General features: G+C 43.9%; 1 protein-coding gene across 3 annotated transcripts in view; it reads left to right on the forward strand.

The window, feature by feature from the left end:
- The window catches only part of DACH1 (dachshund family transcription factor 1), a 525,454-nt gene that overhangs the window by 188,237 nt on the left and 322,644 nt on the right, over nucleotides 1-14,573 (forward strand). For all 3 annotated transcript variants that reach the window (XM_084844858.1, XM_084844859.1, XM_084844857.1), the window contains exon 2: nucleotides 3,168-3,283. In XM_084844858.1, coding sequence (XP_084700984.1) covers nucleotides 3,168-3,283 — 116 coding nt within the window. The remainder of the gene's footprint in view (nucleotides 1-3,167; nucleotides 3,284-14,573) is intronic.

Raw genomic sequence — 14,573 nt, forward strand, 5'->3', positions numbered from 1 at the left:
CTGTATGGTGATTCACAAACTTTGCATGCCTGACCCGTGGGCTAGCTTTACACTGTGTGTATTCTAAATATGTAGATGAGAGTCCATTCGACTTTTGTGACATGATTTCCTATGCTCATCCACTGTCACACTGCTTTTTACTTGGTAATAAATGATGGACCACAAGCAGTCAGTATTGGGATGGCCTTTGTATTGGCTTGGGTAGAATCTAATTTTAATATGTGATGATATTGGCTTAAATCCAACATTGTCCAAACAGGCTTACCTTTGCTCTCCTTGCCCTTGCAGCTTCTCACATAGCTCCGAAATCTTTTCTAGAGGGTTCCCCAAATTACTTTTTGAAATCTACCTAAGCATAGATATTTAAATAAAAATAATTTTCCTGCATAGTTTCTGTGGCTATGAAAACAACAGAAATAGCCATTTTAGATTAGTTGTGTTGTATGATGGATTTCTATCAGCCATCTTTATATTTAATTTCACTTTTCTGTGGTCTAGCTCAAGGTGCATAACAGCCCTTCTGGGAGAGGAGAGCACATTCTGTATGCGGATCCAACCCAGTATGCTTATTTACATTGTGAGTGATGCAGAACATTTCCAAGAATAGCGGCCGTATTTACTACAAGGTTAAAAGCATAGTAAAACAAATCCATTCTCATGTGCTATCCCCCCCCCCCCCCAGTTTAGAAAATAAGGTTTCTTTGTGAGAAGAAAAAAAAATCCACATCCAACCAAACAAAAATCTTCTGGCTTTATATTAATAATGACCTCAATTCAGGTCATTAACTTGGGAATTAATGACCAGTTAAGGTTAATGGCCCAAGGTCTTGAGTCATTAAACTCCAAGGAAATGCCCTGTACTTTGATCGTTATTCGTTTATTAGGGATGGATTGTAGTTTAAAAAAATGTGGGTGTCTCAAAACACAAGGATGATCTAATGCTCACAGTGAAAGCAAGCATTGTGCTACATATGTCTTGCATCTAGGAATGAACTGCTAAGTAAAATAACTAAAGGTACAATCCTATGCATGTTTAGACAGAAAAAAGTCCTACAACTCCCAGCATGGCTGGCTGGGACATGTTGGAAGTTGTAGGACTTATTTCTGTTTAAACATGCATAGGATTGCACCCTAAATTACTCAGAATATTATCATCTTACGGCATATGCTGCTGGGTATTTTGAAATTATCCCTCAGAAGTGGGACTAGAAGGATGGGGTAATATTTCACCCATAGGCAGCAAATGAGAAATTTGTGTGCCCTGTATGTTTCTATGTGCCATTATTGCAGTATTTATTTAACATTTTTCTCTGTCATCCCTTCAAGGAGCACAAGATGGAGGAAGGGGGATTGTTTCTAATTTACCTGTGAGGTAGACTAGACTGAGGGTAGTGACTAGTGCAAGGCCACCCAGCCAGCTGAGTGTGGATATGAAGCTAGGCTTCCCACATCCCAGCTCCTTTGCAACTGTTTGCATGATTGCTATGTATTTATTGTAAGACCAAGGAAGTGAACTCTAATGGCCCCTGTATAAACATATTTGGGTTTTGGAGGAGCTTCAACAAGCCACCATAAATAAGGGTAGAAACTTAAAGTGTAGGTTGCACTGAAGTAAATAGCAGAACTTTGATTTCAGTAGGTTTAGACTGTACCCTTTTAAAAAGTTGCAGTTCTCTGACTTCTCAGAGTTCGTAGGTAACATTAAAACATCTTAAACCACTTTGGGAGTTGTTTCAAATGATAAGGGGTATACAGATGTTGTTAATAAATAAACATGCTGCCCATCTGCCCCCACTTCATGCGGGAGTTTTAAGAACTCCCATTAGCGTGCATAGCTAGCAAGTGCAACTACAGCAGGCCTTTTTGCAGACTTCTCCAAACAGCTGACTCTGCTCTCCCAAGATCGCCCCTAGAGAGTAGTTTTGAACATGCTTGGGCTGCTGCTCAAGAAACTTAATTTGAAAACCCTGCTAACATGCAGATCCAGCCTTATGCAAATATCCATATCAGTTCCATTATACTTGAACGCTAAGGTATGATTCTCACATTCACTTTTGATGTCGTTGCCCTTCACGTGTTAATTGCATGAAGGGGGCTCCACACGATGAGCAGGGCTTCCGTCACTGGTGGCCCCATCCCCAGCATTGGGCACACTACTGCACTGCCCCATGTGTTTGCGTAGCCATCTGCATGGAGGAAGCCTCTTGCACAGCTGCTTCCATGTAGGCTTCCATGCTATCAAGACCCCCTTCATGCAGTTAACATGTGAAGGGGGCTGTTGTAGAATCACCAACTCTAACTCATTTCTCTCTCTAATGTTTGTGTGATAAATGGGGCTCCACAATGTGTACAAGCCCTTTTACATATCCATATAGAACAGGAGCTAGGACCACAGTTTTTCAAGGATGCCTTACGAACAGTTCAAAGGTTTTTCTGACTAATGTACCATATTTAAAGCAAGATTTTTCGTTTTAAATAGAATAAGGGTTAAATGATAACTTGACTTATCTTTGACGTGACAAAAAATAAAGAAATTGCAAGACCTTTTCACATATTAGATATGTATTGTCATTTATCATCTAGATATCAGGGTAGTAGTGCGAAGTAATAAAACATATCATCGAAAAATGTGCTATAGGTCTGAATCACTCTTTCATTCCACCTCCCAGCTAACTGTAGTATTAAATCAAACAAGCAGAACATTTCCTTAGGCAGCCATTGCCTTTTAATTTCCTGAAGAACCTTAAAATATCATTCATTACAAGTACTACACATATTTGGTTTTTAAAAGTCTCATAAATCAATAGCAGGCTGACTGTAATAATTATTACAAGTTAGTGCATAATTTTCGTGCTGAAGGCTGCATGCAGAACTTTAGCATATGCAAACGAGGCAATTCAAACTGTGTATAGATATTAATATGAAGAAGCAGGTAACGAGGTGCAGGCTATGAATTATGCATCAAGCGCGGCTGATCTTCAATGAGGAAAATGAATTCAGCATGTAATCTAATTAGTGATGGAAGTCTATTACATCTAACTGCAAAAGCAACCGTCCTTGAAACAAATTTATTTACAGTCCATGTTACCAATTGAAACAACTTTGAAATGATGTGTAAGACAACAGCTTAATTGTAAAGTTGTTTTGTTTTTGTTTTTTTCTTTCAGTTCCAGACCTGGACGGCCTCCTAAGAGGACTCAAAGTGTCACCTCTCCAGAGAATTCTCACATCATGCCTCATTCTGTCCCTGGTCTCATGTCTCCTGGAATCATCCCACCAACAGGTAGGAATTTCACAGACTAGGTAGCTGCATTTCTTCATTCTGTAGGACTTCTATTACATTAATATGTTGTCTACTGAAAATGACAGGCATCCAATTTTTGAATTTAAATGCCCCTATCATTGTGTATTCCTCTGCAGTAGTTTCTTCTGTCTTCTCAAAATGAAAACATTTCTTAGCTCATTTGTATTGTAATCACGTAGCATGCTTGTTGGCCGAAGATATGAACTGAAAGTCTGGTTTTGTAGCTTTCTAGAACACAGGAGAGGCCTCCTCCTTCAGTTCAACCACTGATGAAGTCAGCTTGTGGTTCCTTTGCATGCACCATATGTAATTCATGCATAAAATGCATAGTAAAGCATTTGCTGCTAGTAATATTTTATATTACAAAATTCTAGAACTAGAATCCATTTTCAGTAAAGTCATTTATATGTCGTTTTCCTTACCTGTCTTTTAAAATAAACATGCTACTTTGGACATAACTGATATATCCTTTAACTAGTCATTTCCTTATAGATGGCATCTTTCCAGAATTTTTCCAATGTCAGTCATGCAGCAATTATCATTTTCAGCAATATTGCATGTAAAAACAAAACAAAACACCTTAGTTTGAATCCTGAGAACTGCAGCCTCTGTGCTGCTCTAAAAGCCTCTCCTGGACATTGGGGCCGGGAGACCTTCCTGAATGGGGTGGGATGGGATGCAGAAGGCTGCTGGGGAAGGCTGAATTTCATCAAAATCAGACAAGGAACCATGTGTGAGTGGATCTCCAAAACAATAGAAGACAGTAGCAGCTTTCTGCTCTTCCGAAGATAACCTAACCATGTGATCCCCTCTCTACTTTAGTTGTTTGAAGGACTTCATATGTATGCTGATTTTTCATCTCACCATACTCTATAGTCTCACCTCTTAATCATCTGGCAGGTTCTTTAGAGACTTGTAGTGATGCCAAGTGAGTAAAGAGTGCTTGCCATGGGATGCAGAGAAGAAGAAGCTGCTTCACAGAAAATGTGTCAAAAACAAAACATAGGAAAACAAAAACGCTGCCCCCCCCCCCCGGTTTAACATAACAATGTTCTTTTGAGATAGTAAGAATATAAAAGTGGCCATCTGAGTGATTTTGATTGTGTATATCTAGGACAGAGTATTGGATTCGGATTAGAGAGGCCCAAGTTCAAATCCCTATTCAGCACGGGATTTGAACCTGGATCTCCCTAGTCCCAATCCAATTGTTGTTGTTTATTTGGTCAGTCGCTTCCGACTCTTCGTGACTTCATGGACCAGCCCACACCAGAGCTTCCTGTTGGCTGTCGCCACCCCCAGCTCCCCCAAGGTCGAGTCCGTCACCTCCAGAATATCATCCATCCATCTTGCCCTTGGTCGGCCCCTCTTCCTTTTGCCTTCCACTTTCCCTAGCATCAGCATCTTCTCCAGGGTATCCTGTCTTCTCATTATGTGGCCAAAGTACTTCAGTTTTGCCTTTAATATCCTTCCCTCAAGTGAGCAGTCTGGCTTTATTTCCTGGAGTATGGACTGGTTTGATCTTCTTGCAGTCCAAGGCACTCTCAGAATTTTCCTCCAGCACCACAGTTCAAAAGCATCTATTTTCCTTCGCTCAGCTTTCCTTATGGTCCAGCTCTCGCAGCCATAGGTTACTACGGGGAATACCATTGCTTTCACTATGCGGACCTTTGTTGTCAGTGTGATGTCTCTGCTCTTCACTATTTTATCAAGATTTGTCATTGCTGTCCTCCCAAGAAGTAAACGTCTTCTGATTTCCTGGCTGCAGTCAGCATCTTCAGTAATCTTTGCACCTAGAAAGACAAAGTCTGTCACTGCCTCCACGTTTTCTCCCTCTATTTGCCAGTTATCAATCAAGCTGGTTGCCATAATCTTGGGTTTTTTTTTTTGAGGTTTAACTGCAACTCAGCTTTTGCACTTTCTTCTTTCACCTTCATCATGAGGTTCCTCAGCTCCTCCTCGCTTTCAGCCATCAAAGTGGTATCTTCTGCATATCTGAGATTGTTAATATTTCTTCCAGCGATTTTAACTCCAGCCTTGGCTTCATCAAGCCCAGCACGTCGCATGATGTGTTCTGCATACAGGTTGAATAGGTAGGGTGAGAGTATACAACCCTGCCATACTGCTTTCCCAATCTTAAACCAGTCCGTTGTTCCGTGGTCTGTTCTTACTGTTGCTACTTGGTCGCTATACAGATTCCTCAGGAGGCAGACAAGATGACTTGGTATCCCCTTTACCACCAAGAACTTGCCACAATTTGTTATGATCCACACAGTCAAAGGCTTTAGAATAGTCAATAAAACAGAAATAGATGTTTTTCTGAAACTCCCTGGCTTTCTCCATTATCCAGCAGATATTGGCAATTTGGTCTCTAGTTCCTCTGCCTTTTCCTTTGTTCCTCTGCATGAATTGCTGGAGTCTACCTTGCAAGATCTTGAGCATTACCTTACTGGCATGTGAAACAAGTGCCACCGTTCGATAGTTTGAACATTCTTTGGTGCTTCCCTTTTTTGGTATGGGGATATAAGTTGATCTTTTCCAATCTGTTGGCCATTCTTGTGTTTTCCAAATTTGCTGGCATATGGCATGCATCACCTTGACAGCATCATCTTGCAAGATTTTAAACAGTTCAGCTGGGATACCATCATCTCCTGCTGCCTTGTTATTAGTAATGCTTCTTAAGGCCCATTCAACTTCACTCTTCAGGATGTCTGGCTCTAGCTCACTAACCACACCATCAAATCTATCCCTGATACTATTATCCTTCCTGTACAGATCTTCTGTATATTCTTGCCACCCTTTCTTGATCTCTTCTGCTTCTGTTAGGTCCTTGCCATCTTTGTTTTTGATCATACCCATTTTTGCCTGGAATTTACCTCCGATGTTTCTAATTTTCTGGAAGAGGTCTCTTGTCCTTCCTATTCTATTATCTTCTTCCGCTTCTGCACATTGCTTGTTTAAAAATAATTCCTTATCTCTTCTGGCAAACCTCGGGAATTTTGCATTTAATTGGGCATATCTCCCCCTATCACTGTTGCCTTTTGCTCTCCTTCTTTCTTGGGCTACTTCCAGTGTCTCAGCAGACAGCCATCTTGCCTTCTTGATTTTCTTTTTCTTTGGGACGTTTTTTGTTGCTGCCTCCTGAACAATGTTGCAAACTTCTGTCCATAGTTCTTCCGGGACCCTATCTACTAAATCTAGTCCCTTAAATCTGTTCTTCACCTCCACTGCATATTCATGAGGAATATTAGTGAGCTCATATCTAACTGATCTGTGGGTCTTCCCTATTCTCTTTAGTCTGATTCTAAATTGTGCAATAAGAAGTTCGTGATCTGAACTACAGTCAGCTCCAGGTCTTTTTTTACCAACTGTATAGATGTCCGCCACCTTTGGCTACAAAGGATGTAGTCAATCTGATTTCGGTGTCGACCGTCTGGTGAAGTCCATGTATAAAGTTGTCTCTTAGGTTGTTGGAAGAGAGTGTTTGTTATGCACAGTGAGTTGTCTTGGCAAAATTCTATCAGCCTATGTCCTGCTTCATTTTGTTCTCCCAGACCATGCTTGCCTGTAATTCCAGGTGTCGTTTGACTACCCACCTTAGCATTCCAGTCTCCTGTAATGAAAATAACATCTTCGTTTGGCGTACTATGCAGTAGGTGCTGCAGATCCTCATAGAACTGATCTACTTCTGCTTCTTCAGCATCTGTGGTTGGGGCATATATTTGGATCACTGTGATGTTAAATGGCTTACCCTGAATTCGAATTGAGATCATTCTGTCATTTTTTGGATTGTATCCAAGCACTGCTTTAGCCACTTGATTATTAATTATGAAGGCTACTCCATTTCTTCTGTGGTCCTCTTGTCCACAGTAGTAGATCTGGTGGTCATTTGATGTGAAGTGGCCCATTCTATTCAGCCACGAAGTCGTTGTCTCTCAGCCTACTGTTCAGGCTTTTTCTGAAGATAAAATGGGCTAACTCTCTGGCCCATACATTACTGTGAGCATCTCAAAGTAAGGACATGATAAAATAAATAAATAAATAAGTAATGGAAAAGAACTAAAGATACACAGGACAAAAAGTGTAGGACTCTGGAGAGGTCAAAGAAATGGCAACAGTAGTGATGGAAGTATGATTTATATAAATGATCTTATTGTTAATGTAGTACCACTTATGATTTTGGTACAATGAAGCCAAGAAAGGTGCCTGCTCCAAGAAGCTTATAATCTAAAACTTGACAGTGAAGTAGACAACAAAGGGGTAGGTGGGAAAGAAGATGTCACGGTAATAAAGAATAAAAATGAGCAAATGAAGTTATGTATATTTAGGCTCCATTTCAGTAGTAGGATGAAGACTATGGGAGCTAACAGCTTCATGAAATTGGTAGGGTTTAATGATAGTTTTGAAGGGTGTGATAGAGGAGATGCCACATAGATTTCTCTGGTGCAATTCCAGGCATAAGGGACATCAAGGTTCTGGCGGTGTTTTGAAGGGGTAATTTCTTCATTTCGCTTCTTTCTTCCTATTCTCTCACTTTATACTTATCCCTCTCTTGCTTACCCTTCAGTTTTTACTTTTATGCTAATAATTTTTAAGGGGTTTGAGTGGAGCTGGGGAAAGTCTCCCCACTCCATTTTACAACCTTTTTATACTCTTCATCTCTTTTATGCATTTCATGGCTTTGTGTCCATAGTTTGTATTGGTTCAAAAAGGTTAAAAAAAAGTGAAATACTTTTATTTAAATTAGGAGTGAATTTAAAGAGGTAGAAATCATAACTGATTCATTGGTAAGTAGAAATAAGTGCATTTGGTTACCTGAAGGATAGCCTCCTCCCATATGTGCCTGCCCGGACCTTAAGATCATCATCAGCGGCCCTTCTCCGTGAGCCCCTGCCAAAGGAAGTGAGGCGGGTGGCTACTAGGAGGAGGGCTTTTTCTGTTGTGGCACCCCGGCTCTGGAATGAGCTCCCTAGTGAGGTTCGCCTGGCGCCTACATTGTATTCCTTTCGGCGCCAGGTGAAGACCTTTTTATTTTCCCAGGCATTTTAGCATTTTAGCTTTCTAAATTTTTGTCTTTGTTGTTTTAAATCTGTATTTTAAACTCCTGCACTGCTGCTAGGTTTTATTGTGGTTGTATTGTTATATTGTGGTTTTAATGTTCTATATATTTTAAATTATTTATTTATTTATTTATTTATTTATTACATTCATATCCCACCTTTTTTCGTCTTTGAGGAACCCAAGGTGGCGTACATAATCCCCCTCCTCTCCATTTTATCCTCACAACAACAACCTTATGAGGTAGGCTGGGCTGAGAGTCTGTGACTGGCCCAAAGTCACCCAGTGAGCTTCCATGGCTGAGTGGGGACTAGAACCCGGATCTCCTAGCTCCTAGTCCAACACTCTCGCCACTACACCACACTGGCTCTCAATAAATTGTTTTATTGTGTTCCATTTGGTTTTAATTTTTGTGAACCGCCCAGAGAGCTTTGGCTATTGGGCGGTATAGAAATGAAATAAATAAATAAATAAATAAATTTGTAAGGAATAAGAAAAATACATACAGAGAGAGACGACCTAGCATCTCCAAAAGTGCAAATGTGTTGTGTCTGACCTCAGTTTCTTAAATAATCTTATCTTTTAGAACTCTCCCTTTAAATAAATGACTAGTTACTAGATAATTGTTTAGCCCACTTGCATGCTTGAAACTTGCAGTACTTAAAATTGACAGTGTTGTCTACGATGTGAACAATAGGAACCTCTTTGCTTCTGTTTTTTACAAACCCTCTATTGTGGGTAATTTTCAAATTATATTCAAATTATATTTACATGATAAGTTCAAAATACACAGACAAATAAAATAAAAAGGGAAGAATATGTATTAGGAGAAAAAAAAACATGGAAGCCTTCTGCTGATGGTGCATTGGAAACAAAGCAACACTGAATAGGAGGAGTAAGTAGATTGAAAACAAGACAGCAATTTGCATACCAAGACAACCTTTCTTTGAGGACTATGACCTGGTTTGCACCTAATAGTTTTAAGAAACCATGGGTTGTCATGCATGAATGGGAGAGAGCGCACGAGCTACCTCCTGCGCACCTGCCACTTCCACTTTTACTCAACAAGGTACAATTGGCTCATTCATAGGTTGTTGAGCATGACATGTGAACCCAGACTAATGGGTTTATTAGGAATTAAATAACCCAGCAGTGAATCCATGGTTTGTTGTTTGGTTAACTGCTGGGTTGTTTAGCCCCTAAACAACCTATTGGCCCAGGTCGCTTGCCATGCTGAACAACCTACCAATGAGCTGATTGTAGTTAGTTGGTTAAAAGTGGACGTGGCTGGCACATGCCTGCTCTTTCCCACTCATCCCTAACAGCCCATGGGTTGTTTAACCTATGGGTTGTCATTCGTGTCTACGTTGCTAAAAATCTGACTATCAGCATATTCCTACGTAAGTTTACTCAGAAGTAAGTCCCACTTTGTTCAATGGTGCTTAGTCCCAAATATGTGTGCATAGGATTGCAGCCTTTGCTTTTTTGGTTTCCCTTGGCTGTTAAACACTTTTTTCATATCTATCTAGGAGGACTAGTGCACTATACAATGCTTAATTTTGGATATACATAAATGAAGCATATTGGATATGTCGAATACATTTGTCAGATTTTTTTTTCAAGGACTGGCCTGCAGCTGAGGTCAAGAGAGTGCATTCCTCATACTTACTTTGGCTTTTATTAAAACATCAGAAGTTATCAGGAGATTGCACCGTGAAATGGGGCCAAATGAAACCATCGTAAGACATTTCAGGCCAGTGGACACACTGTTTCCTTGCTGTAGGAATGAATAGAAAGATAGTTATTTGAATTAATATTTTACATGAGAGCAGTGTGAGTATGGTGGTTTAGGACAAGGATGGGGAACCTCCAGCTCTCATGCCTAATTCAGCCTATGTAGATGCCTCATCTGGTCTGTGGAGCATCCCTAGATTCCTCCAGAGTGCAGGGCTTGGCCTCCAAGCTCTGCCTCCTAGAGGAATCCCCACTGGAAGAATTCCCCTGGTGGAGTCTCCACTGTTATCTCTGATGAGAGAAAACACTGGGGATTACTCTACGTGCTGCTCACATTCCCAGTTGGTGTCAGGGTGGACACTGAGCCCATAGAATCCCAGAGTAGTTCTGATTCTGAGGAAGAGCAGTCGCTCCTGGGAGAGGAGCGCGCTCCTCTTTCCCAGGGCCCACAGCTGACGGAGATTCCTCCCACCAGCATTCCTAGATTAGAAAGCAGTCCAGGGAGTGACCGAGCAGAGATAGCAGACTTGGTGGATGCGCGACGCAGATGCAGAGAGCGGCGCCAGATGGAGGGCACGGAAAGGAGGCGAAGTGCCAGGTTGGTGCGCAAACAACGGCTGCGCCCAGAGGCTCCAAGGGAAAAGGGGAGGGACTCTCCCTAGTCCTTAAGTTCAGGGGTCTGCCAGTAATTCCCTTTCAAACGGGGACCAACTGTTTCAACTTAGCGCATAGGTACTCTGCTGCTCAGATCTAGTTGCTACCTGTAGATTTGTTAAGTTGTAAAAGAAGAATAAAGCTTTGAAAGGAATCCCTTTGTCTATGTCTGGACTTGGTTACTGGATTAGACTGAGAGAGGCCTCCAAGGAGCCCTTGACAGCTGGCAGGGCAAGCAGGGATCAGGGGAATCTCCGCTGTTATATGTGAACACAGATAGGAGATAACAGTGGGTCTGTGGCCTGCAGGGGACTCCGCTGATGCTGAAAGGAACAGCTGCTCTCCCCAGCACCAGCTGAGTCCATTTGTGCACTCCATGCCACCCAGAAAAGGGCAAAATTGGTGAGGATGGTGATGACATCAGCACCCATTGTTCACTGATGTCATCCAGCCTGATGTCATCCTGAAATAGATTCCCCAGCCCGGGTTAGGGTATTGCTGTTGTTGTTTATTCGTTCAGTTGCTTCCGACTCTTCGTGACTTCATGGACCACACCAGAGTTTTCCGTCAGCCGTCACCACCCCCAGCTCCCCCAAGGTCGAGTCTGTCACCTCCAGAATATCATCCATCCATCTTGCCCTTGGTCAGCCCCTCTTCCTTTTGCCTTCCACTTTCCCTAGCATCAGCATTTTATTTATTTTTATTTTATTTATTTATTTATTTCTATACCGCCCAATAGCCGAAGCTCTCTGGGCGGTTCACAAAAACTAAAACCAAACAACACACAATAAAACAATTTAAAATATATAGAACATTAAAACCACAATATAACAATACAACCACAATAAAACCTAGCAGCAGTACAGGAGTTTAAAATACAGATTTAAAACAGCAAAGATAAAAATTTAGAAAGCTAAAATGCCTGGGAAAATAAAAAGGTCTTCACCTGGCGCCGAAAGGAGTACAATGTAGGTGCCAGGCGAACCTCACTAGGGAGCTCATTCCAGAGCCGGGGTGCCACAACAGAAAAAGCCCTCCTCCTAGTAGCCACCTGCCTCACTTCCTTTGGCAGGGGCTCACGGAGAAGGGCTGCTGCTGATGATCTTAAGGTCCGGGCAGGCACATATGGGAGGAGGCGATCCTTCAGGTAACCTGGCCCCAAGCCGTTAAGGGCTTTGAATGTTAACACCAGCACTTTGAATCGGGCCCGGAAATGGACCGGCAGCCAGTGCAGCTGGAAAAGTACTGGCGTAATATGAGCTCGCAGGCCAGTCCCTGTTAACAATCTTGCTGCCCTATTTTGGACCAGCTGAAGTTTCCGGACCGTTTTCAAAGGCAGCCCCACGTATAACGCATTGCAGTAATCCAGACGAGAAGTTATCAGAGCATGGATAACTGTAGCTAGGCTATCTCTGTCCAGATAAGGGCGCAGTTGGTATACCAGCCTAAGCTGATAAAAAGTGCTCCGTGCCACTGAGTTCACCTGTGCCTCAAGTGACAGTTCTGGATCCAAGAGCACCCCCAAACTACGAACCTGATCCTTTAGGGGGAGTGCAACCCCCTCCAGAACAGGTTGATTATCACCTAGCCGGGCAGACGAACCACCCACTAACAGTACCTCCGTCTTGTCTGGATTGAGTTTCAGTTTATTGGCCCTCATCCAGTCCATTACCGTGCCCAGGCACTGGTTCAGAACAGCCACTGCCTCACCTGGTTTTGATGAGAAAGAGAGGTAGAGCTGGGTGTCATCCGCAAATTGATGGCACCTCAGCCCACACCTCCGGATAACCTCCCCCAGCGGTTTCATGTAGATGTTAAACAGCATGGGGGATAGAATAGAGTTATGTGGAACCCCATGGCACAATTGCCATGGCACGGAGCAATAATCCCCCAGCACCACCTTCTGGAATTGGCCATCCAAGTAGGAGTGGAACCACTGTAGTGCAGTGCCTCCAACTGCTAACCCAGACAACCTATCCAGAAGGATACCATGGTCGATGGTATCGAAAGCCGCTGAGAGGTCCTGGAGAATCAACAGGGTCGCCCTCCCCCTGTCCCTCTCCCGGCAGAGGTCATCCCACAGGGCGACCAAGGCAGTTTCCGTTCCAAAACCAGGCCTGAAGCCCGATTGAAATGGATCTAGATAATCCGTTTCATTCAAGAGTGCCTGGAGCTGTCCTACAACCACCCGCTCAAGCACCTTGCCCAGGAAGGGGATGTTGGCCACTGGCCTATAATTGTTAACATCCTCTGGGTCCAGGTTAGGCTTTTTCAGGAGTGGTCTAATTACTGCCTCTTTTAAAGCGGCAGGCACCACTCCCTCTCTCAAGGAGGAATTTACAACCTCCTGGACCCAGCCGGACAACCCCTCCTTGTTTGATTTAATAAGCCATGAAGGGCAAGGGTCAAGCACACAAGTGGTCGATCGGACTTGGCCAAGCACCTTGTCTGCATCCTCAGGCCTCAGTAACTGAAACTCATCCAATAAAACTGGACCAGATGGTGCTCTGAATGCCTCTACCAATGGAACTGCATTAATCGTGGTGTCCAATTCATGACGAATCTGAGTGACTTTATCCTCAAAGTGCCGCGCAAACCCGTCACAGCGTGCTACCGAGGGTTCCACCGGCTCTCTCCCTGGCCCAGAATGTAACAGGCCGCGAACCACTCGGAAAAGCTCCGCCGGGCGACACTGAGAAGATGCAATGCTGGTGGAAAAGAACTGCCTCTTTGCCACCCTCACCGCCACAGAGTAGGCTCGATAGTGGGCTCTTACCTGTGTTCGGTCAGACTCAGCACAAGTTTTCCTCCACCTGCGTTCTAGCCGTCTCCCCTCTTGCTTCATTGCCCTCAGCTCAGGTGTATACCAAGGAGCTGGCCGGGCTCTGCTCAGAGGGAGAGGGCGCTTGGGTGCGATCGTGTCAACCGCCCGAGTCATCTCTGCATTCCACAGAGCGACCTGGGCTTCAACAGGAGCACCAGCCATACCAGCAGGAAAATCCCCCAGAGCCCTCTGGAATCCATCGGAATCCATTAATCTCCGGGGGCGGACCATTTTAATAGGTCCCCCACCCTTGCAGAGGGGAAAGGCCGCCAGAAGTCTAAACCTCAGCAGGAAGTGATCTGACCATGACAAAGGGACAGATGTTAATTCCTCTACTTTCAGATCACCATCCTCCTGCCCAGTCGAGAAAACCAGATCAAGCGTGTGTCCTTTTATATGCGTTGGGCCAATGACATGTTGGGACAGCCCCATGGTTGTCATGGCAGCCATGAAGTCCTGAGCCGCCCCGGATACAGCGGCCTCGGCATGGAAGTTGAGATCCCCCAGGACCATCATCCTGGGGGTCCTCAACACCAAGTCTGAGACCACCTCCGTCAGCTCAGGCAGGGAGTCTGATGGGCAGCGGGGTGGGCGGTACACCAACAGAATCCCTAATCTGTCCCGGGTACCCAACACAAGGTACAGACACTCAAGATCTGCACTCGAATGAGCAGGAAGCCTGGAGAGGGAGATTGAATTCCTATAGACCACAGCAACCCCCCCTCCCCGACCCTCAAGTCGGTGTTGGTGCTGCACTGAGTACCCAGGAGGGCACAGCTGGGAGAGAGTGACCCCTCCCAGTTCCCCCACCCAGGTCTCAGTAATACATGCCAGGTCAGCCCCCTCATCCACAATCAAATCATGGATGAGGGAGGTCTTATTTTGGGCCGACCTGGCATTCAGCAGCAGCACCACCAGACCCGAGGGCAGACTGGTAAGGCTGCCAGGAACCATCAGGTTGGGGGAAGAACCAGAAGAGGGGACAGCTGTAAGGTGTCTAGC

Source organism: Heloderma suspectum, chromosome 3 (assembly GCF_057233095.1).
Source record: "Heloderma suspectum isolate Gila_16-S chromosome 3, 16-S_ref, whole genome shotgun sequence".
In the NCBI taxonomy this organism is placed as follows: domain Eukaryota; kingdom Metazoa; phylum Chordata; class Lepidosauria; order Squamata; family Helodermatidae; genus Heloderma; species Heloderma suspectum.